This window comes from Geotrypetes seraphini, chromosome 12 (genome assembly GCF_902459505.1).
Source record: "Geotrypetes seraphini chromosome 12, aGeoSer1.1, whole genome shotgun sequence".
NCBI lineage: Eukaryota > Metazoa > Chordata > Amphibia > Gymnophiona > Dermophiidae > Geotrypetes > Geotrypetes seraphini.
Window position 1 is genome coordinate 108,784,275 of NC_047095.1, and position 24,650 is coordinate 108,808,924.

The 24,650-nt window shown below is 42.4% G+C and overlaps 2 protein-coding genes across 2 annotated transcripts in view; both read left to right on the forward strand.

Annotated features, from left to right (window-relative positions):
- Positions 1-5,861, forward strand: part of LOC117346276 (vomeronasal type-2 receptor 26-like) — a 41,252-nt gene extending 35,391 nt beyond the window's left edge. The window contains exons 4-5 of the mRNA XM_033915677.1: positions 1,592-1,718; positions 4,966-5,861. Of these exons, the coding sequence (XP_033771568.1) occupies positions 1,592-1,718; positions 4,966-5,861 (1,023 nt within the window). The remainder of the gene's footprint in view (positions 1-1,591; positions 1,719-4,965) is intronic.
- A 15,636-nt stretch (positions 5,862-21,497) lies between these two features.
- The window catches only part of LOC117346277 (vomeronasal type-2 receptor 26-like), a 34,656-nt gene continuing 31,503 nt past the window's right edge, over positions 21,498-24,650 (forward strand). Inside the window, exon 1 of the mRNA XM_033915678.1 lies at positions 21,498-21,529. Coding sequence (XP_033771569.1) covers positions 21,498-21,529 — 32 coding nt within the window. The remainder of the gene's footprint in view (positions 21,530-24,650) is intronic.

The window sequence follows — 24,650 nt, forward strand, 5'->3', positions numbered from 1 at the left end:
GGTTTTGTTAGATTTTGGACATTTCCAAAATGATCTTATAAATACAGTTCAGGGATTTTATTCTGTGATTCAGCTACCACATAAACAGGACACATCCAAACAAGCATATTGAATATAAAAGAAGCCATGTTATTAGCTAATTACAGCACATGAAAATCACAGCTATGGGTTTCAAGCTCCAAATAACACCTCCTTTCGCACTAAACTTTGCTCCAATCAGCTCATTCTTCAAAGCAAAGAAAGCCCCTAACTTCATTTGACAAAGCTTAAAAATAGAATAAAACCCATAACAGACCTAAATGTGGATTCTAGTTCATTGCAAAGGGATGTGTGCAGCTGCACAATGCTGATCTCATTGTGAGATCATCAAGGTGCACCTGCAAGGTACAATGCCACAAGTAAAAGATAGGCTGGAAGTTGAACTTACAACCTCTGCAAGATCAGCACAGAGCTTTTACTCATTGAGCTACACCAACTTCCATTCCAATTTCTCTGACTCCCCTGTCATAATCATAGCTTAGTGATCTGCTAAGGTATCATCTGCTTAGCTATCATATCACAGTTAGCTGAGACAAAAGACTGGTAGCTCAATCGTTTAAAGCACTACTTTCATTGTCCCAAAAGCCAGAATCTTAAATATGGTTGAATAAATATAATATGGAGCCAAATACTGCTGTTTTTATCAATTGTAAACTCCATTTTGGAATTGATTGCTTCTAGTATTGTTAATGTGCTGTTTGAGATGAAAATTAGATTTGATTGGTCCGTAGCTTGTAATTTTTATTAAAATGAGTATTGTGTCAGCTGAAGTACATGAGGGAGTCAAACCCACACGCCAACCTTCATTCTAATTGCTGTGCTACACAATGAGCCACACAAGAATAGCAATTCAGGTTTGATTATACTGTTACGTATAGGCATCGTTATGGCTGTAGTTATGGTGTGCTTGCGTCTCAGTAGCAGAGTGCCCAAAGCATGCTGAAACAGCTGCAGTTAAGCATATCTTAAGCTGTCAGGGTAGGAAACTTCTCCCCTGACTGAAAGAAGTCATTGTTGTACCTTTTTTATCCTCTCCAGCTCTCATATAATCTCATTTTCTCAAATATTATGCTGGTTACAGGCTGTGAGGCAGGAGACATGCCAGCTACCCTGTTGAAGTTTTACATCAAGAGCAATGACCAGAAATTAATGAAAAACATGAAAACATTGTATAGGGCAAAAAAAATGAAGATTTAGATCATGTGCTGATTGAGTAGGTTTGGAAAAGAAGGTGTGAACGCGTGCCATTGACTGGTTTGATGATAATGAAGCAAGCCCAAAAATACCATCAAGAACTGAACATTGGTGGTGAATGTGAATATTCAGAAGGCTGGCTGCAGAAATGATTGTCTAATTTTGAAATAAAAACATTTAGTGACAATTTTTGGCTTGTCTTGTGGCTTGTCTTTTTTTCTGATTTAACATTACTATTCCAAAATCGAAAAAATTCCAGAAAACAAAATATGCCTTGTCTCAAGTATTTTAGATAAAGGATCTTGTGTACCTGTAACTAATTAGTGAAGGTTTCATTCTTTTCTCTAACAATATTTAGACACCTCCACAATCTAAATGCAGTAAGAGCTGTCTTCCAGGCTTCAGGAAATTAACCAGGGAAGGAAAACCTGTCTGCTGCTATGATTGTATCCTCTGTCCAGAGGGAGAGTTTTCCAACCAAACTGGTAGGTGATATCATAGAAGTTGCAGACTGTCTGTTGCTCCAGATTATTAACTGTGGCTTTTTGAAATTAGAGCTATATGTTTGATTGACTGTGGGTACTGTAAAATTTGAGGACTCAATTTGCAGTTAACTTCCATTTGACCATCACTTCTTATATCGTATGTTTTGGTTCCAATTAGGATTTACAGAAATATCTTGCTAAGCACTGTCTATAAGGAAATGTGGATAAATCTTTTAGCTCGCATCTGAAAGAAGACATGGCTGTGGAAGAAAAAAAGAGAAAAATCCTCCTCACCAAATATCACTAAAACCAGAAATAGCAGAAAACTTTGAAAATGATACTAAACAATTAAATTTGCTGCTGACAATATCACCTAGAGAAGTGTTTTATAAATATCTAAAAGATATGTTTTAATAACGTACAGTCTCCCACCATTGCACAAAATACAGTAAATTATGGTTCAAGAACTAAGAACTAATAAATGTACCAAAAGCAAAAAAAAAAAAAAAAAAGCAAGTGTGGTATCCAAACCACACTTTTATTATAAGTAAAATCATGTCCCAACAAAGATCCCAGTTTTGGCATATAGCACGCCTTCCTCAGGGGTAGAGAATGACACGGTGACAAAATTCATCACCGTCCCCATCCCCGCATTTAACCATGGGAAACCATCTTCATGTCATTCTTTAAGGAGAGAGGGAAGAATCAGAATATGAATGGTCACAACAACCACTGACCCGCAAGCTTTGCTTTGAAGAATGCTGGTGTAGAAGGATTGAGGTTGAAATGGACACTAGAAAATTACATGGGATTATTTCCCGCGGTTATCCACGGGGACAGGAACGGTGATGAATTTTGTCTCCATGACATTCTCTACTCAGGGGACACTGAAACTTGGACAAGTGAAAAATCAAGATGGAAGAATCAACAGCTAATACATAGGCCCTCTTTTACTAAGGTGCGCTAATCGATTAGAGAGCGCTAATCAAATTTACACACCTAAACACAAACGCGTCCATAGACTAACATCTAATTGTTAGTGTTTAGCGTGTAAATTTGATTAGCGCTCGCTAATCAATTAGCGCACCTTAGTAAAAAAGGGGGACAGTATAGGTATCACTCAATCTCAGTAAAAAGGGAAAAGCACCCAGCAAGATGTAAGTGTAAATTGAAATAGTTTCCAATTAGCACCAATACTTGATGGTTACCACCCAATTATTGGTTCCAAGTGTATCATTCCTTAAATTGTGTGCACACATTGGACTGTTGCCTTAATTTACATGCACTATTTTGAGTGTCATTTATAGAATCCAGAGATAATGTACAAAGCATCAAATGATTTTCTAGCAGAGCTATAATGAGGAGTTTTAGCACCTAAGGTAGGCAATGATATTTGCATGCCTTGTCCTGCTCGATGCCAAGCTATTTTTAGCTCTCCTACAAATTCACCATCACCAGCCATTTTGTTTCTCTTGATACAGTAGCTTTAAAAAATTATTCTCAACATCATCCTTCAACCTCCACTATGGAGGAAAGACGGGAGAGAGAGATATGATAGAAATAATTAAATACCTACTTGGCATAAATACACATGAGGAATACAATTGAAAGGAAACTCAAGAGAGAGAGAGAGAAGGCAAAGGATGAAGTGAAGAGGCTCAGAAGTAATTGAAGGAAATACTTTTTAATAGAAAGGGTGGTACATGAGCGGCATAGCGGGAGAACATCGCAGGGGAGGAGACATAGACATCCTGGGACTGTCGGCCAAGTCTCTTCCCTGAAGAAGCCCTTTTTCTGGAAACTAAAATCTTGTTAAAATGTTTATTTTATTTTTATTTTTCCTCTAACTCTACTTTTCACTTCTCTATTACCCTCCAGGTACTTTAGTTAGATTGTGAGCCTTCGGGACAGTAAGGGAATTTTTCAAGTACCTTTCCTATTTCTAATCTTAATGTATATTTTCTGTAAACCGCTTAGAACCTAACGGATGTAGCGGTATATAAGAAATAAATTACATTACATTACATTACATTACATTACATAGTCTCTTGGTAGACTGGTGGAGACAAAGGCTGTGTCTGAATTCAAGAAAACATGGAACAGGCATGTGGGATCTCTTAGGGAGAGGAGGAGACAGTAGATGCTGCGGATGGGCAGACTGGATGGGCCATTTGGCCTTTATCTGCCTTCATGTTTTCCCAATCTGCAAAATTTTGGACACAAAAGGCTGGATTCTGTAAAGGGTGCCTAAATCAGCCAGTGCCTACAAAAATAGTGCTAGTTGCATGTTAAGAACACTTAGGTGCTGTTAACAGAATTGTGGTTACCAGCGCTTGAGAAAAAAACATAGGCACCAGTAATGTAGGCCTGGTTTTACAGAGAATCCCTTCTAATACCACCATAACCACACCTACTTTGACTATAGGCATCGCTAGACATCATTGCTGTAGATGTGATTCCAGTGTTTCCTTTTTCAACAAATTTTTAATTGTAAATCATCAACAGTCAATAGTCATGTCAATTAAAGCCAATTAAAGTAATTAAGTGAGGTGGTGGTAGGGACCTACCACTGCCTAACTTACAGCACTATTTGCCGAATCAGCTCCAAATTGCCCACTGTGGAGTTGATAATAGAGTTACCCAGTAAAACTTTGGGGGAAACACTGTCACTCCCCAAGGATCTAGTTGCCTAATGCCATAATTAAGTGGCTATTTTTTTTAAGTAGCCTAAAATTAGATTCATTAGGTTAATTCTCAAAACATTATGTCCTTAGATATGTCAGGTTTTTTTTTAACATAGTTTTTTACTTTTTCCAAACATACATATCACCAAAATGTTTGGCTATAAAAGAAAAAAAAAGATAATATTTCAGATAATAAGCCTATTCAATAATCATAAATAAATTTGCTAAATCATCCACAAATCAAATAGTAATAAAAAAAATCAGTAAAAGATGTTTCAAATCTAAACCTCTAGAGCCATTCCTTTTACTAAGGCACGCTAAATGCTAACATGTGTTAACACGTCCATTATATCCTATGGACATGTTAACACACGTTAGCATTTAGCGCACACTAATTTTTAGAGCAAGCCAAGATGCACTAGCGTGCCTTAGTAAAAGGACCCCTTAGAGTCCTACACAGTTACATAAGCTTCTTCTCTAGCCTTAGGAAAATCTTTCAGAAATGTGCCAAGTTTTCAAAAATAATCTTGGTAACATTCTAAGGACATATCATTCTTTTACAGATATGGACAGCTGTACAAGGTGCCCAGAGGATCAATGGCCTAATAAGGAAAGATATTCCTGTATCCCAAAAGTTAGAAATTACTTGTCCTATGAAGAACCTTTGGGGATAGCTTTGAGCCTCATCAGTGTTATTATCTTCATAATTATTGTTGTCATTCTTGGAATCTTTATTTATCACCGAGATACTCCCATAGTGAAAGCCAACAACAGAGACCTCAGCTATATCATCCTTGTCTCCCTCATGCTCTCCTGCCTCTGTCCCTTTATATTTATTGGCCATCCTAATGAGATGATTTGTGTTCTCCGACAGACTGCCTTTGGGATCACTTTCTCTATTTCTTTGTCTTCTATACTGGCTAAAACATTCACTGTGGTTATAGCCTTCAAAGCCACCAAACCAGGAAGCAAGCTCCGAAAATGGATGGGTTCTAGAATATCTAGCTCTATAGTCTTTTCTTGTTCCATTGTTCAAGCTGTTTTTTGTCTTATCTGGTTGCTCACTTCTCCTCCATTTCCACACCTTAACATACAATCAGAAATTGGAACAATTCTTATTGAATGTAAGGAAGGGTCAGTAATTGCCTTTTACTGTGTTCTGGGTTATTTGGGAATTTTGTCTGGTACTAGTTTCATCGTAGCTTTTCTAGCAAGAAATTTACCTGATAGTTTCAACGAGGCCAAGCACATCACCTTCAGCATGCTGGTGTTCTGTAGTGTCTGGGTGTCTTTCATCCCAACATACCTGAGCACCAAAGGCAAGTACATGGTGGCAGTAGAGATATTTGCTATCCTGGCCTCAAGCACTGGACTGCTGGGCTGTATCTTTTTCCCTAAGTGCTACATTATTTTGATTAGACCTGAAAGGAACAGCAGGATGTACCTAACAAAGAACTAGAATGATTAATATTTGTATAAGTTATTGTTAATTTAACATTGTAATAATCTTAAGATTATATTGGGTATTTTGGCACCAAAAATCAAAAGGATAATAAATGTAAAAGAAAATAAAACATGCGAAAAATTTGTTTGACTATCTTGGATATCTTTTTACCACTCACGCTGCCACTTTTGTCTGATCTTCTTCTGCCATGTCACTCTTTTCATATCATTGTGAGCCCACCAGGACAGACAGGGAAAAATGCTTAAGTATCTGAATAAATTCATGTAAAACATTCTGATTTGCCTTGGGAGAATGGTATAGAAAATTGAATGAATAAATAAATAAAAGATAAAGCTGAGAATTCAGACCAAGACCGATATATAAAAGGGAGGCTAGTAGATAAGAACATAAGATTTGCCGCTGCTGGGTCAGACCAGTGGTTCATCGCACCCAGCAGTCCGCTCACACGGCGGTCCTTAGGTCAAATACCAGTGCTCTATTTGAGTCCAGCCTTACCTGAATATGTTCTGTTCCAGTAGGAACTTATCCAACCTTGTCCTGCTCAAGGTGACTGCATACTCATGCAACCCCGCACTCCCTTTCACCTCAGACAGGCTCACATACACCATACTGTAATGAACAAACCTTCCGCCATTTTGGCATCTCAGCTTACAAGGCACCAGGCTGCTCCTCTATTCTGCGGCCTCCCGGGGCTTCCTGCTGCCTGATTTAATCTTGGAATGCTACAGACAACTATCTCCCTTTTCGCTGTATGCCTTCTATTGACACTCCAGCCACAAACACGCTATGTGAAAGGAGTGAGTCTTGTATCTGTGTGGTCCTACCTGCACTGCCGTAGGGCCATCTCAGAACCACCAATAACTGATATTGTATCAGGGGAGTTCCGTCGGCATGAACCAAGAGGGCCAAACCTGGCACTGGGTAGACCGCCATGAATTCACTCAACACTGGACAGGAGATGCCACCCTCAAATCAGTACAGTACCACAGTCTGCCCTTTCCATAGCTGGTCCACCTTTGACCTCACTATATACAGCTGAACACTGTGCTCCCCAATCCACACTTGCCATAACAAGCATCTAGTACCCTGAATATTGGCTGGGTGCACCAAAAGTTCCCAAAATCGAAGGGCCCCGAAGAATGCCAGGGAAAAAATGTGACACGACCATTCTTGGCAACACCTTGAGTAGCCATACCAACAAGTTGTGTGTAATCTGGAACCACAAATCCAGATGTTCTGGGGCCACCCAACCCATGGCCATCAGCATCCTGCGCACTAGGAACCCTGAGGTCAGGCAGGACAACCTCAGTGCCTTGCAGAAAATGGAGAATTCCACCAAGTGCCCCGATACTATGCCCTGGGATAAGCCCGTCCTATGGGATTCCAAAACAAAGGTAGCCAGCCGATCCTCTTTCACTGATTCGGGGGTCCATCCCGCCTGCCTAAGAGAGACAAACACCCATTGATAGCCTGTGCTATAATGAGTCCAGGTGGATGATGCCACCGATAGCTTCAACATTTCCCAGAGGTGTGCGTGCCCAGGTCCCATAAATGCTCTAGCATTCGCATTCCCTATGCCTGCGCTTGTGGAGCCAATCACCAAAACAGGGAAAAATGAAATTAAGACACTGCATTAGCAATACAGTTCTGCACTCCCGGCACGTGCCATGCCTGAATGTAGAGGTTAAGCTGCAGACAGCGCAATACTAACTCTCTCAACAATGTATTGACCTGCAAGCAATGTGCTACCTGCCTATTAAACACTTCTATGACCCACATCTTGTCACACAAGAAGAATATGAGTTTATTGCACATCCTACCTGGCCACAATTCACATGCCACAAGCAAGAGGAATAGTTCCAACAATGTCAAATTCTGTGTGACCCCTAGCCGCCTCCAGAATTCCAGCCAAGTAGCAGCACACCAATCCCTCTGGCAATAAAGCCCAAAATCTGACAGGGTTGACGGTCAGTCTAAAAGAGGTATGCAAGCAGATTGATAGGATTAAAAATGATAAATCCCCAGGACCGGATGGCATACATCCGAGGGTAATCAAGGAACTGAAAGGGGCTATAGCTGAACTGCTTCAACTAATATCCAATCTGTCGATCAAATTGGGAAGGATTCTGGAAGACTAGAAGGTGGCGAATGTTATGCTGATCTGCAAGAAAGGTTCGAGGGGAGATCCGGGAAACAACACACTGGTGAGTCTGACCTCAGTACCGGGAAATATGGTAGAGGTGCTGATAAAGGACTGCATCCTTGATCACTTTGACGGACACAATCTGATGAGGACCAGCCAGCATGGTTTCAGCATAGGAATATCTTGCTTGACAAACTTTCTGCACTTCTTCGAGGGAGTAAACAGGCAGATAGACAAGGGTGACTCGGTTGACATTGTATATCTGGATTTTCAAAAGGCATTCGACAAGGTTCCGCATGAACAACTACTTCAAAAAATTGCAAGCCATGGAATCGAGGGTGAAATACTCAAGTGGATTAAAAACTGGCTGGCGGATAGGAAACATAGAATGGGGTAAATGGACGATACTCGGACTGGAAAAGCATCATGAGTGGAGTGCCGCAGGGTTCGGCGCTTGGACCTGTGCTCTTCAACATATTTATAAACGATCTGGAAATTGGTACAACAAGTGAGGTGATTAAATTTGCTGACAACAAAGTTATTCAGAGTAGTGAAGATGCAGGAGGATTGTGAAGTGTGATATAAACATGCTCAAGAAATGGGCCGCGACATGGCAAATGAGGTTTAATGTAGATAAGTGTAAGGTGATGCATGTTGGTAACAAAAATCTTATACATGAGTACAGGATGTCCTGTGCGGTACTTGGAGAGATCCCCCAGGAAAGAGACTTGAGAGTACTGGTCGACAAGTCGATGAAGCCATCCATGCAATGCGTGTCGGTGGCGAAAAGGGCAAACAGAATGCTAGGAATGATTAAGAAAGGGATCACAAATAGATTGGAGAACAGTGGTGTACCAAGGGGGGGAGGTCTGCCCCGGGTGCATGGCTCAAGGGGATGCACAGATGGCCACTCACCAGGGAATAGGTTGCCATTGCTGTCATCAGGAACAAGCCGGCGCCAAGTTCTCTCTCCCTGCTTCTCTTCCCCGCGAGCCGACCAACTCTAGCCGTCCGACGTCAATTTTGATGTCGTAGAGGACGTTCTGGGCCTGCAAATCACTGCCTGGCTGGCCGGAACATCCTCTCCGAAGTTAGAATTGATGTCGGGCAGCAAAAGTTGGTCAGCCTGCGGGGAAGAGAAGCAGGGCGAACTTGGCGCCGGCCTGTTTCCGATGGCCAGTGGCAGCCTTTCCCCGGTGGCGGTGGCAGCAGCATGTTTCCTATGGCAGTGGCATTGGGGAGGGCAGGGAAAAAGAAATAAAGGGGGGGGGAGACAGGGAGCCAGAAATAAAAAAGGGGGGATAGGGATTCAGAAAGAAAAGAATGGGGCATGGGGAGAGAGAGAGAAAGACAGACATAGAGAAAGAAAGGGGGCATGGGGAGAGAGAAAGAAAGAAGGGGGTATGGTGAAAGAAAGAAAGAAATGGGGCAGAGAGAGAGAGAAAGACAGACAGAGAAAGAAAGGGGGCATGGAGAGAGAAAGAAAGGGGCAGGGTGAAAGAAAGAAAGTAATGAGGCACGGAGAGACAGAGACAGACATAGAGAATGAAAGGGGGCATGGAGAGAGAAAGAAAGAAGGGGCAGGGTGAATGAAAGAAAGAAATGGGGCATGGAGATAGAGAGAAAGACAAACAGCGAAAGAAAGGGGGCATGGGGAGAGAGAAAGAAAGAAGGGGCAGGATGAAAGAAAGAAAGAAATGGGGCACCGAGAAATAGAGAGAAAGACAGACATACAGAAAGAAAGGGGGCATGGAGAGAGAAAGAAAGAAGGGGACAGGATGAAACAAAGAAAAAGCTGGGGGAGGGAAGAGGTGTGGAGGAGAGGAAGCATATAGGAGGCTTAAAGAAGGGAAGAAATATTGGATGCACAGTCAGAAGAATAAAGTGCAACCAGAGACTGATGAAATTACCAAACAAAGGTAGGAAAAATGATTTTATTTTCAATTTAGTGATCAAAATGTGTCCGTTTTGAGAATTCATATATGCTGTCTATATTTTGCACTATGGACCCTTTTACTAAACCGCAATAGCAGTTTTTAGCGCAGGGAGCCTATGAGTCTCGAGAGCAGCGTGGAGCATTCAGCGCAGCTCCCTGCACTAAAAAACGCTATTGCGGTTTAGTAAAAAGGGAGGGGTATATTTGTCTATTTTTGTATAGTTGTTACTAAGGTGACATTGCATAAAATCATCTGCCTTGATCTCTTTGAAAACCCGCGGAATATAAATGATAATTAACATTTTCTCTGTGTACAGTGTGCTTTCTGTTTTTAAAATTTTATTATTGGTAGATCATTTTGACTTGGCCACGAAGGTAAGGGGGAGGGAGGGAGCTGCTGAAAGACATCTAGTAATCCTTGCAGGCTTGACTGTGCAGGCAATTATTATTGTAAAATCATGTTTTGTTATGTGACTTGCATTATTTAGACTTTAATTTCTATGAATGAATAGAATGAAAATGATATAAAATTACTTAGAACATAAGAACATAAGCAATGCCTCCACTGGGTCAGACCCGAGGTCCATCTTGCCCAGCAGTCCGCTCACGCGGCGGCCCAACAGGTCCAGGACCTGTGCAGTAACCATCTATCTATACCCCTCTATCCCTTTTTCCAGCAGGAAATTGTCCAATCCTTTCTTGAACTCCAGTCCGTACTCTGTCCTATTACGTCCTTTTGAAGCGCATTCCAGGTGTCCACCACACGCTGGGTAAAGAAAAACTTCCTGGAATTCGTTTTGAATCTGTCTCCTTCCAACTTTTCCGAATGTCCTCTTGTTCTTTTATGTTTTGATAGTTTGAAAAATCTGTCCCTCTCTACCCTCTCTATGCTCTTCATGATCTTGTAGGTCTCTATCAAGTCTCCTCTGAGTCTCCGCTTTTCCCGGGAGAAGAGCCCCAATCTCCCCAATCTTTCAGTGTATGAAAGGTTTTCCATGCCTTTAATTATTCGTGTCGCTCTCCTCTGGACTCTCTCAAATATTGCCATATCCTTCCTAAGGTACGGTGACCAATACTGAACACAGTACTCCAGGTGCGGGCGCACCATTACCCAATACAACGGCAGGATGACTTCTCTCGTTCTGGTCGTAATACCCTTCTTAATAATACCCAACATTCTGTTTGCCTTCTTTGCGGCTGCTGCACATTGTGCTGTTGACTTCATTGTTGTGTCCACCAGTACACCCAAATCTCTTTCAAGGTTACTTCCCTCTAATACTAATCCCACCATTTGGTAGCTGAACATCGGGTTCTTTCTCCCTATATGCATGACCTTGCATTTCCCTACATTGAAGTCCATCTGCCATTTATTCGCCCACTCCTCCAGTTTGTTTAGGTCCCTTTGTAGGTCCTCACACTCTTCCACATTTATAACCCTTCTACAGAGTTTAGTGTCATCCGCAAATTTGATAACTTCACACTTCGTCCCCGTTTCCAGGTCATTTATAAATACATTGAACAGCAGCGGTCCGAGTACAGACCCCTGCGGAATTCCACTCGTGACCTTCCTCCAGCCCGAGTAGTGACCCTTAACTCCAACCCTCTGTCTTCTGCCTGCCAACCAGTGTTTGACCCATCTGTGCACGTCCCCTTCCACCCCGTGGTTCCACAGCTTCCTAAGTAGCCGCTCATGGGGTACCTTGTCAAAGGCCTTTTTGAAGTCGAGATAAATGATGTTTACGGGTTCCCCTTTGTCCAACTGACTGTTTACCCCCTCAAAGAAGTGCAGTAAGTTTGTTTGGCACGATCTTCCCTTGCAGAAGCCATGTTGGCTCGCTTTCATCGGCCCATTTTTTTCGATGTGCTCACAGATGCTGTCCTTTATCAGTGCTTCTACCATCTTGCCCGGAACCGATGTCAAACTTACCGGCCTATAGTTTCCGGGGTCTCCTCTTGACCCCTTTTTAAAGATAGGTGTAACATTTGCTATCTTCCAGTCCTCCGGGATCTCTCCAGTTTTCAAGAATAGGTTGCAGACTTGTTGGAGTATTCCCGCTATCTCATTTCTTAGTTCTTTTAGTTACCTAGGGTGGATACCATCCTGGCCTGATGATTTGTCGCTTTTCAATCTATCTATCTGTTGGAGGACATCCTCATGGCTCACCTCTATTGTCGACAGTTTTTCTTCTTGGTCTCCATGGAAGATTACGTTGGGTTCTGGTACAACGGATGTGTCCTCGCTTGTGAAGACTGACAAGAAAAATTTGTTTAGCCTGTCGGCTACCTCTTTTTCCTCCTTTATCACTCCCTTTCTGTCTCCATCATCCAAAGGTCCTACTTACTCCCTCGCCGGTTGCTTCCCTTTAACATATCTGAAGATCGATTTGAAGTTTTTTGCCTCCCTGGCCAGCCTCTCTTCATATTCTCTTTTTGCTCTCCTAACCACTTGTTTGTACGTACGTACGCTGAAGGAAAATGGAGAGAGAGTGGGCTGAGGACGCTGAAGAGAAATGGGAAGAGAGAGTGGGGAGAAGAAGCTGATTTATAAATTGACAATTGTACAGAATATTGTTTCTTTTTATACTTTAATATAATAAGTTCAATATAAAACAATTCAAGGCTTGTGTGGATGGAATCAGGTGGTTTGTGTGGATGAGGACCGAGCTTACGGGGATTAGTCCATTAAATTGGTATTTTCTTATTTCTCATTATTTGTTTTATTTTTATTTGTTAATTTGTAAAGTGGTGATTGTTATGTATCAGTTTTTCAAATTTACATCTACTGTCTTTATATTTTACACAGTATTAGAGGACATGTATTACTGTTTTTGTGGTGTTGTGGTGTTGCATTGTATGCAGAGTCTGGTTTCTTGGAAGTTCAATTTAACTTTTGTCTACATATTTCTATTTTTAGTTTGTGATTATTCCATATTGGGCGAGGGTGTATCTGTATGTGTGTATGAAAGGGACATGGCTTTCTGATAGCATCGACTGTACAGGATCAATTGACTGTGCAGGATCTGGTTTGTTTAGTTTTACAATGTAGTGCTCACTGCAGATGCTGCCATTTCCTAGGTACACTCTTGTGCGATATGTAGATTGTTACTAAAAATCATATTTTTCATATAGATTGGGGAGGTCAAAAAATGATGGGCCCCTGGTGTCACATATGCTAGGTACAAAAACTCAGATATATTGAAAACCAATGTATGTAGAACAACACTTTCAATTGGAGACTAATGTGGTCATAAGACGTTATGGTAATAAAGATTTGCAGAAGCTATGTGAAGCAGGTGACAGCTCTAAATTCACTCAAAAAGAAGGAAAAAGCCTCAGAAAAGGCCCTCCCACCGCCACAAAAGTGGATATAAAGGTGGTTAGACGGTAACCTCACAGGCAAAACCTTCGTTTAGAAATGAGCATTTGAGCAGAAAAACTATGCTTCACATATGCAACAACTAGATAGAGGAAAAACCACTTATCTTAAGCTGATCGGCACACCGACGGAGGCCAGCGTTTCACCGACAGGCTACATCAGGGTGTGACCCGACCGATCAGTCTACAAAACAAAGAAGAAAACAAAAGGAACTTTAACAGTTTCACATTGAGTTTCAACTTCTTATTATTACAATACTGACATGTACCTTAAGAGAGCGAAAACAAACGCTTCAAAAGAGTCCAGAAGATGGCTTCCATGGGGCGGCTCCAGAGTTCTGAAATTTAAATACTCCCGGTGGAAAACATCACAACCAATGTCAAAACCTTACGTAAAAAAATGACGTAAAGGCTGAGATGGAGAATCTGACAGAATCAGCCGGCAAAAACTAAACGTAAATGTGGATTACTAATAAGATGAGTGCAAAAGGAAATGTAAAAAGTGTAAAAACCAGAGTGAAAAACCAAAGTGAAAAAACCAAAAATTTGAAAGAAAAAGTACATGCATTTTTTATTTAATTTTAACAAAAACTTTGATTTTGAAATTTTTATTGTTACTTTTTCTTATTCTCTTTGTTTCCTTTTGCTCTTTAACAGTTGAGGTGTAATTTTTTATTTTTTATATCATTATCCACTATTGCAAAGGTGTGATGAAAAGAAACTACCTAGTAAAAGGCACTCCATTCGAGTCTCTGATTTAACCCGACAGGCTCTTCGCTGTTGAGTAAGTGGATCCAGAATTGTTCAGCACGTAGTAGTTGAATCTGGCGATTATTTGTTCCTTCTCTGATATGATCAATGACAAAGCAACGCAAATCCTCAAATGTGTGGTTATACTCAAGACAATGTACAACAAAGGGGAGCTTGCAACTTGTTGTTGTGTAGACAACTCTTGTGTTCAGTGATACGCCTTCTGAAAGTCCGTGTGGTCTGCCCTACATAGATTTTCAAACACGGGCAAAAAATGACATATACCACGAACGTAGTGGAACATGAGGTCAAATGTTTGAGCTTATAAAGTTTCCTTGTGCCTGGGTGTACAAAATTATCAGCGAACTCTACAGTAATGGCACAGGTCAGACACTTGCCACACTTAGAATGTCCTGTTGATTCGATGCTCGGACCCCTTGTTTGAGATGAGGTTAGGCTGATGTCAGCAGGGCTTAATAATTCCTTCAAATTTTTTTGTCTGGTGAATGCAATCCTGAGATGAGTCTCAGTGTGCATCGGATGTGCTGCCATGAGTTCCCAGTGTTTCCTCAGGATCTTGGTGATGCCATTCATACTGGGGGAATATTGTAAAATGCATGTAGCTATGTCATCGTCTGTTGTTTTATCTCTAGGAAGGAACAATAAATCCCTATTCAAGTACTTGGCTCGTCTGTAAGCTTTCTTAAGAACATACCCCGGATATCCCCTAGTTTTTAACTTGGTATATAGATGTTTGCTCTGCAATTTGTAATCAGACAACTCTGAGCATAGGCGGCGGTACCTGAAAAACAGGGATGTGGGAAGGCTTCGTTTGAGTGGCAGAGGATGGTTGCTCAAAAAATCTAGAAAAGTGTTCCTATCGGTGGCTTTTCTAAATACAGTGGTGTAAATTGTATCCTTGTTTTTAATGACCATGACATCCAAAAAAGAAATCTGGCATGAATGGCATGTCATGCTGAATTCGATTTTAGGATGTCTAGAGTTAAGCCATAGATGGAAAAGATCGAGCTCTTCTCTGGTCCCCGTCCATATGACGAAAATGTCGTCTATGAATCGTAGCCACATCGTCATCTTATCGGAAAATGGATTGTGAACTATCCACAGATTTTCAAAGTTCTGCATAAACAAATTGGCTACAGAGGGAGCCATGGTCACTCCCATGGCTACTCCGGAGACTTGTTGGAAAAACTTGTCTTGGAATTTGAAATAATTCTTTTCCATTGCAAAGGACATCAATTTGATCACAAATTCAACAGGGATCCGGGGTATTGTAGTGCTGTTCAAAAAATCTCTGATAAGATCAACAGCTTCTGCCTGGGGAATAATTGTGTATAAGGACTTCACATCAAAAGTCACAAAAAACGTTGTTTCTTTGATATTCTTAACTTCAGACAACTTTGAGAGAAAATGAGAGGAGTCTCGTAAATAGGAGAATCCTTTTGACACGAGGGAATGTAGAAAAATGTCAACAAAGGTGGACAGAGGTTCTAGTAAAGAACCGCGGCTGGACACAATGGGGCGTCCAGGAGGATTTCTAAGATCTTTATGAATCTTCGGCAAGACATAGAAAACTGGAACTCTGGGTTCAGAGGTATTCAAATAATCAAATTCTTTTTTGTTTAGAATCCCCATGTCAAGAGCTTCCAAAGTGAAATCCCTGATTTCAGTAGCCAGATGGAAAGTGGGATCTTCCTGTAATTCTAAGTAATCTGTTTGTTCTTGTAAAACTCTTAGTGCCAATGTTTTGTAATGATCCATGTCAAGCACTACTACCGCTCCACCTTTGTCAGCTTTGCAGATCCTGATGTTTTTGTTAGATTGCAAATTTTTTAAGGCTATAAACTCATCCTTAGAAAGATTATAAGGTTGGTATCTGGAAGTTTTTTTGTCAAAGTGCCTCCTAACATCTCTCGTGACTAACTCCTTATACAGGGTTAAATGAGCACTGGGCGGAGTAGGAGGAACCCATGTCGATTTGTTACGGGCAATGGAGTCGTCGGAATCCTGGAGAGGAAACTGGGTGAAATATTCTTTTAGGTGAAGCTTTCTGAAAAATCTCTCTAAGTCGATTCTCAGTTGAAAAGTTTGAAGGGGCTGAACTGGCACAAAAGTTAAACCGCGTGACAGGACTGTTAATTCTCTCTGATTCAGGGGATACGTAGAAAGATTAAACACTACTTGTTCCTGCTGGTCCCTCCCCTGTTCTGTGCCCTGGTCCCGGGGCGTTTTGTGCTTCGCCCTCTTGCTTTTCCCCGTGTCCCTTGTTGGCCGGACCCCCCAGGTTGACCCTGCTCTAAAAAATCCTCCTCAGAGTTGGAGAGAGATCCTCCCTCTGACGGATCTGAAGACTCAAATTCTTTTGATTTCTGTTTAGGTAGATTAGTGAGCCAAGGGTATACTTTCTTTTTGGTATAATCATCCTCATCTCGTTTGAACTTTTTTAATTTGTTTTTTTGCAAGTTGGTTTTGAAAGATTCGATCATATGTTGTGTCTCAGCTAGGTCCTTTTCAAAAGTTTCAGGGACCAAACTACTCTTTAATTCTCCTAGTTTGGTATCTAGATCGAATTGTATGGACTCCGTGGTGACCCTAGTTTTTTCTATTATAAGGACCATTAGATCAAGAGAGCATTTGTTAAGAATGCCGGCCCATTGAGAGAGGAAAACAGGGTCATCCGTAAAGAGTGTAGGTGGTTTAATGATTCTAAGGCCTCTGGGGATAAACTCCTTTTTACAGTACTCGAGAAGAGTAGCCCCATGTAGGGTAGCCCTCACCTACTACTCAACTACTACGTGCTGAACAATTCTGAATCCACTTATTCAACAGCGAAGAGCCTGTCGGGTTAAATCAGAGACTCGAATGGAGTGCCTTTTACTAGGTAGTTTCTTTTCATCACACCTTTGCAATAGTGGATAATGATATAAAAAATAAAAAATTACACCTCAACTGTTAAAGAGCAAAAGGAAACAAAGAGAATAAGAAAAAGTAACAATAAAAATTTCAAAATCAAAGATTTTGTTAAAATTAAATAAAAAATGCATGTACTTTTTCTTTCAAATTTTTGGTTTTTTCACTTTGGTTTTTCACTCTGGTTTTTACACTTTTTACATTTCCTTTTGCACTCATCTTATTAGTAATCCACATTTACGTTTAGTTTTTGCCGGCTGATTCTGTCAGATTCTCCATCTCGGCCTTTACGTCATTTTTTGACACACTTCCGGTTGTGACGTTTTCCACCGGGAGTATTTAAATTTCAGAACTCTGGAGCCGCCCCATGGAAGCCATCTTCTGGACTCTTTTGAAGCGTTTGTTTTTGCTCTCTTAAGGTACATGTCAGTATTGTAATAATAAGAAGTTGAAACTCAATGTGAAACTGCTAAAGTTCCTTTTGTTTTCTTCTTTGTTTTGTAGACTGATCGGTCGGGTCACACCCTGATGTAGCCTGTCGGTGAAACGCTGGCCTCCGTCGGTGTGCCGATCAGCGATAAGTGGTTTTTCCTCTATCTAGTTTTTGCATATGTGAAGCATAGTTTTTCTGCTCAAATGCTCATTTCTAAACGAAGGTTTTGCCGTCTAACCACCTTTATATCCACTTTTGTGGCGGTGGGAGGGCCTTTTCTGAGGCTTTTTCCTTCTTTTTGAGTGAATTTAGAGCTGTCACCTGCTTCACATAGCTTCTGCAAATCTTTATTACCATAACGTCTTATGACCACATTAGTCTCCAATTGAAAGTGTTGTTCTACATATGCTAGGTACGCCACTGTTGGAGAAGGTTATCATGCCGCTGTACCGGGTCATGGTACGCCCTCACCTGGAATACTGTGTCCAGCACTGGTCGCCGTACATGAAGAAGGACATAGTACTCCTCAAAAAGGTCCAGAGAAGAGCGACTAAAATGGTTAAGGGGCTGGAGGAGTTGCCATACAGGGAAAGATTAGAGAAACTGGGCCTCTTCTCCCTTAAAAAGAGGAGACTGAGAGGGGACATGATCAAAACTTTCAAGGTAATAAAGATAGGTTGTTCACCATCTCCAAGGTAGAGAGAACGAGAGGGTACTCTCTGAAGCTAAAAGGGGATAGATTCCGTATAAACGTAAGGAACTTCTTCTTCCCCCAGAGAGTGGTAGAAAACTGGAATGCTCTTCCAGAGGCTATTACAGGGAAAAACATCCTTCAGGAATTCAAGACAAAGTTAGACAAGTTCCTGCTGAAACAGAACATACACAGGCCTTTGACCTAAGAACCGCCACATGAGTGGACTGCTGGGCATGATGGACCATTGGTCTGACCCAGCAGTGGCAATTCTTATGTTCTTGACCACAAGCCACATCAAATTGTAATTCGAGGTCGAAGTTCAACACCTCTAGCTGCTGCATAGGAAGTGTCCCATTGAAGTCTACCAGAAATCGCACCCACATCTACCAATTCTCCCACACCCCTGCCAATATTCTCATGAAATGCCTCCTATTTTGCACCACCCGATGTGGCTGCTGCCAACTGCTTCGACAATGCTTGACCCATGGGAAGTATCTGAAAGGCAAAATTCAGTGACCCTCATCAGAGATTGGATATCTTTGAGGGTGGATTCTTCTGGACCCTAACATCTGGTCACCATTGCTGCAGTATCCAGATCAATTCCCAGGAAAGTGAGAGTCATAGTGGGACCCTCTGATTTTTCAGCCACCAAAGGAACCCCAAATTACACAGCCAATCATTTGAACGCCATCTGCAGCAACTTATACACTACCAACCCCGCCGCCCCTATGAACAGGAAATATCCAGGTAGAAGATCACGGTATCTATGCCTACCGCCCAATGCAAGAAGGTGCTGAAGAGTTTGAAATATGCACGCAAAATTAAGCAACCCATTGGCAGGCACCGGTCATAATAATATCCCCCCTTGAAGTGGAATCCCAGCAGTGGGTATGATGTAGGATGAATTTGAAGAAGCCAAAAAGCCAACTCAATATCAACTTTGGTCAGGAGAGCCCCTCGTCCTGCACTAAGAATGAGTTGGATAGTTGAATCAAAGGAAGCATAAAATCCCATCATTCACTGATCTACCTTCCAACCAGGATAAACTGTGGATAAACCAGATTTTTCCTGGCTCCTTTTTAGGAATTATTGCTAAAGGTGATATCCTCATCTCTGGGAGTGGATGGGTTTGGAAGGGGCCCACTATCCGCCTCTTGGCAATCTCCTCCCACAACTTAACCCAAATCATGTCATGCAAGCAAATCACCAACAAGGCATTAGGAGCCTACATATAAGTAATCGCTTCCTGGAACGGATATGGAAACCCCCCCTCAAAGCTTTGCTCCAAAATCCCCACTGCCCTGACATTGCATTCGCATGAAGCCACAACTGCAGGGCCATCCCACTTATAGAAGTGGGCACCCCAACCTCCAGCAGCTCATTTTGACCCACCAGAGGGCCTGCCTACCCCTTCTTGAGACACATGAACATGGAGTGATTGTCTACACTGTGAACAGGTGTGTTTGAATTTGCAGTCCAGGAAGGGACAGATCACATTGTTGAACTTCCAACATAAGTACAAACTCCCCCTGGAAACCTGTCACTCTCACTGACCACAGACTGAAAGGGGGACCTGTGTATGAGGACCCCACCCATACCAACTTCCTCCTGCCCCTGCCTCCAGACTTCAAAGTCATGTGTGTAAGCCCCAGGTTGATGTCCTGTGTATTCCATGACATGTGCCTGTTCTCCTCCATAATGTTCCAGAATGCCTCATCATAGTTGAGCTAAGCCCAACCTCCAAAGCAATAATAAGCATCAAGGACTGAATCAGCATACACCAGAAGCAAACCATAATCTTGCGGACACTCGTGGCCCTAGACACTCACCAAGCACATGAAGGTTCGCATCCAGTTGATTATTAAGAAACACTACACACCTACCTTCTAATCTCTATTTTCTTACTCTTTTGATAGGTTTTGCCGTCTAACAGCTGGAAGATGTCAATGCAAGCCCGCTTCTGAATATTGTGCCTCAGGGCTCTGGGAACATTTTACCATAGCTCGGTGAGTGTTTTTAGTGCAGACGCTGCTCTATCCTGCACCACCTGTCCCACTAACTCTTCCATCATCCTCCCACCTGACTGTGATGATGAAGAAGAGGAGGTGATGGATGAAAAAGATTCAGAAGAAGAGGAAGATGAAAGGTCCCAATCTCTATGTTTGCACTTTTCCCTCCCAGCCACTTGATGGCTCCAGCAGCACATTGCTCCATGTTACCCATCTGCGGTGTACCTCTGGTTGCTCCAGCTTCTCCATCAGCTCCTCCAGTGGTTCCATCTCCAGCATCAACCATGCTCGACCTTCCTGCTCCTGCTCGCCTTGACGCCATGGACTCCGGGATGCTGCATGCCACTCCAGCTGATGTAGCCACTTCCTGTCCACCAGATCCCACACCAGCTACTCCTGGTACCTACAGAGAAAGATCCAGACAACGAGCAACAACATGGGCAGTACCAACAGAAGTTACACCTTGGGGCCACCCCTTGCCACCCCAACCCTCTCTACTTGATGCCCCTACTATGGACTGACTCTCACTTCCAGCCACTCACCAGGCTGTAAGCAGTCTGGCACAAGGGAAGGGTGGCATGGCTACTGGCTACAGAGCCAACCCCAAGGCAGACCCCCCACTGCCCTTCTGGCCAAGCCAGCTAAGCCAGACAACACCCTTGTGGCCCCATGACCTGTCCATGCATCATGCTGACCAACCACACCCCTGGACCTCCCATGCTGCTATTGTCCCCAAACACTGTTCCCTCTAAGCTGAGCAGGAGTCCTCCACCCACAGTCTCACCAATAGAGGGTGCTGTTTTACTGTCACATTTTTCAATTGTGAGGGACATGCAAGTTCTGCAGGACTCCAGGGAACATACCTGTCCTTAGCGACTGAAAATATTCCACCCCCTAGTGGTAGCAATGCAGCTGGAGGACACCTGCTCAGCTTAGAGGGAACACTGTAACCCCACTCTGACCAGGGCTGGCTCCTCTACCCCACATCCCCCAACCAGGGGCATAGCCACAACTCTCACTGGCTACCCACCTGCTCCTCCTCATCCTCAGGCCCATCAAGGGATCCTACCACTTCCCCAACCAAAGTTACCTCTCCCCCAGAGGCTTTACCAGAGTCTCCATGAGTTTTGGAGCCAGCCAATTTACCCTGGCCTCTCTGAGCCCCCTTTCCCTTCCCACCACCTGACTCCACCAGGCCCACAACTTCCAGAGTGATCGCTGACCATGCCTCATCAGCAGTAATCACTCCCCCAACATCTCCAAGCTCATCTGCTCCTCCTCCTTGTCAAAGGAGTCGCCAGTGAGCAGGGACAGCTTGGCTTGGTCTGCTGTCCTCACCATGCCACCGGACATGGAAGAGCCATGCTGAAGAAAGAGTCACTTCAGAGGATCAGGTAAGCCCTGAATCCTCCGAGGTCCCAGCTTTTGAAACCTTCCTCTAATCACCTCTGACAGATGTGGCCACCCAATCAGCACGCTCTGCTTCAGCAAGAAAATTCCCACCGGCCAATTGTGCCCCAATGCAGCCTCTGTCATCCGCACAAGCCTACCACCAAATGCGCATGCGGGCCTCCCCTCCCTGAGTTACATACATCCATCGAGATGGGCTCTTCGGCTTATATTTAAGATAGGTACCTCCCTTAGGTACCATATACAATTTAGCCCTCACTGTTTTGGAAGCAGCTTGTTCTAGTTTCTGCAGTTCATCTATATGAATATTATACACATCTATACCTGTTTAAAGTAAATTGATGACTTCTGAGGCAGGCGCTTCTGTGACGAAACACAAATCTGTGTTGGTTGCTTTTAAAATAAAACTATTGTGCTGGAATTTGGTTGGTCCACCTCTACTTTGTTTTTTCTGTTTTAAATAAAGGCTTGTCATCTTTTATTTTCTTACTCTGTAATGTCAAATCACGAATTAGATGTTGATAGTTAATAGAAGATTAATAGAGGATTTTAATAATACTCCTTATATAAGAGATGGCAGAGCATTATAAAATTAGGCCCCCCCCTCCCCATTACAAATCCATGCTCTCAGCTACCATGTGAGAAAAGCCCTGAAGCCTTTTCAATCTCTATGAACTTTGGGACAGTTACCACAGCGGCAGCTGCTAGCATAGCATTGTAAAAGGGGGAAGGGTAAATGTCGCAGTCAAAATTAGCTTATTCTCTCCAATCTATCAACAAAATATAGAGATTAAAAATTAATTATACTCCTTAGCAGGTTTTCTGCTCTAATTATTATTTGTACTTTTTGGAGAGGAAAAAAAGCTCAACTTTTGAAAAGTTGCATTAGCAAAAAACTAACTTATAATTAATATTAGGTAAACAGATAGCCCATGAGAAAAGCCAAGTGAGATGTCAAGTGCTATAAAGATCACAACAGAAGGACCTTAGCTAGAAACAGGGAGTTTGTTATATCTGCTGTATTCATTTGTCAGTGTTTTGCTGTACGCAGCTGTACGATACTTGGAAACTAGAGAATATTTTCAGAACAAATTTGAGACTGATTGGGGCAATGAAGACAGACAGAGTATCCCCTACCATGCACAAGGATAGGTGGTGGGAATAAAACTTAGTGCCTTGTCTGGATGCAGAGCCATCAGATATATATATATTTTAAAAATATGGTTAGCTTGATTTTGATATTGCTGCTGATCAGTAATGCTATAGGAAAGACAATTAAGCACCGGTGTCAAGTGCATAGGTGGAGATACTGTTCAGATGACTTCACAATAGGGGGCATTATATTTATTAGAAACTTTAATTTCTTGGAACTTTTATCTTTCAAGACTCTTCCATGTAACGCAGGAATAGCAATGTAAGTATCAATATCATATAACTCCTAAAAAACACTTGTGAATTTAATTGCACTTTAATAGGCTACTGTATGGTAGAGAATGACATGGGGAAAAATTCTGTCCCTGTCACTGCCCAGTCCCCGGACCACCATCCTCTTCACCGCCCCATCCCTGCCGTCCCCATCACCACCCCGCCCCCGTCTCTGCTGTCCCCTTCACCACCCCGTCACCGTCCCCGCTGTCCCTTTCACTGCCCCGTCCCCATCTTCAGCATCTTCTCCTCTCCATCCCTCCACCCCCAACACCCTTCACAAGGTCCAGCAGCTCCCTCCCGCCGGCCAGCCATGCATTTCTCTCCCTCCCTCTTACCTTCCCTTGTGGCAAAACTGGCAATTTGTATAAGGCTATGCGCTGTATTACAGCCGAAGCCTTGAAGTCGCGTCGGGTTGCCTGCTAGAAAATTCTCCTCCGATGCAACCGGAAACAGGAAGTTGCATCAGAGGAGATTTTTCCAGCAGGCAACACGACGCAATTTCAAGGCTCTGGCTGTAATACAGCTCATAGCCTTATAGAAATCGCCAGTTTCAACAAGAAAAGGTAAGGGAAAAGGAGGGAGGGAGGGAGATGCATGGCCGGCGGGAGAGAGGGAGCTGCCAGATCGAACACTCGTTCACTGCGCGTGCTAACCATTCACCGCTCCACGGAGCAGTGAATGGCCTTGTCCCCGATCTCGCGGTGACCTTTTATTTTGGTCACCGTTTTGGCGGGTTACCCGTGGCTACTCTATGGCTTGTACATTTTAACTTCCATGTTGGGGTTTCATCTACCTTTTGTGTTCTCATTCAGAATAAAAATATACTAGCTTATACTGACACTAACGGATCATTTTACTAAGGTGTGGTAGCCGATTTAGCATGCGCTAACTTATTTAGCGTATGCTAATCGATTTAACACGTGTTAGCGTTTACCGTGTGCTAAATCGATTAGCATGCCTTTGTAAAAGAGGGGGTAATATTCTGCTGTTCCCTGGATAGTGAATTGTTAAAATTCCACTTTCTAGAATGTATAAGTCCTATTTATGATGTACTAAGAGATATATAAAAAGTGAGAAATGCCGCATCATAAATGGGATTTATACATTCTAGGCTTTCGTTGTAACAATGTTTTGTAATAACTCACAATTGTATAGGATGTATGTTACAGGTTACTACTGTTTTTGTTATCTTATTGTCTATTGACCTTACATAGTCATACTTGTCACGTATTGCTGGATCAGGTCAATGGATTTTGTAAGTTGTAAAAATATAATAAAGAATATTAAACTAAAAAAATTCACTTTCTATAAGCAAATAATGGTAAAAATAGAAGCTCTTCTAAAAGATGCAGCCAAGATTTATCCTTTGTTCCTAGCCTATAGAACTTAGTTCCAATAGATATTCTTTCAACCAGCAGGAGTTTTGCTCTGCAAATTGATAGTCTGGAGCCTTGGTGTCACGACCCTGATGCAATGGCTTAAAATCCACGAAACGATCGTCAGCTTGGCTCTTTTCTAACTAGCCTGATTTTTCTAGTTAGTTCTATTTTCAGGCTCCCACCTGCCAGTAATAAGTTCTATGCAAAAGTTTTTGCTAGTGATGTTTGAGTGGAAGAGAGTGGGAACACCTCTCCTTGTCTGAGGCTTTTCTTTTGCCTTAAAATACTTTTTCTGGCA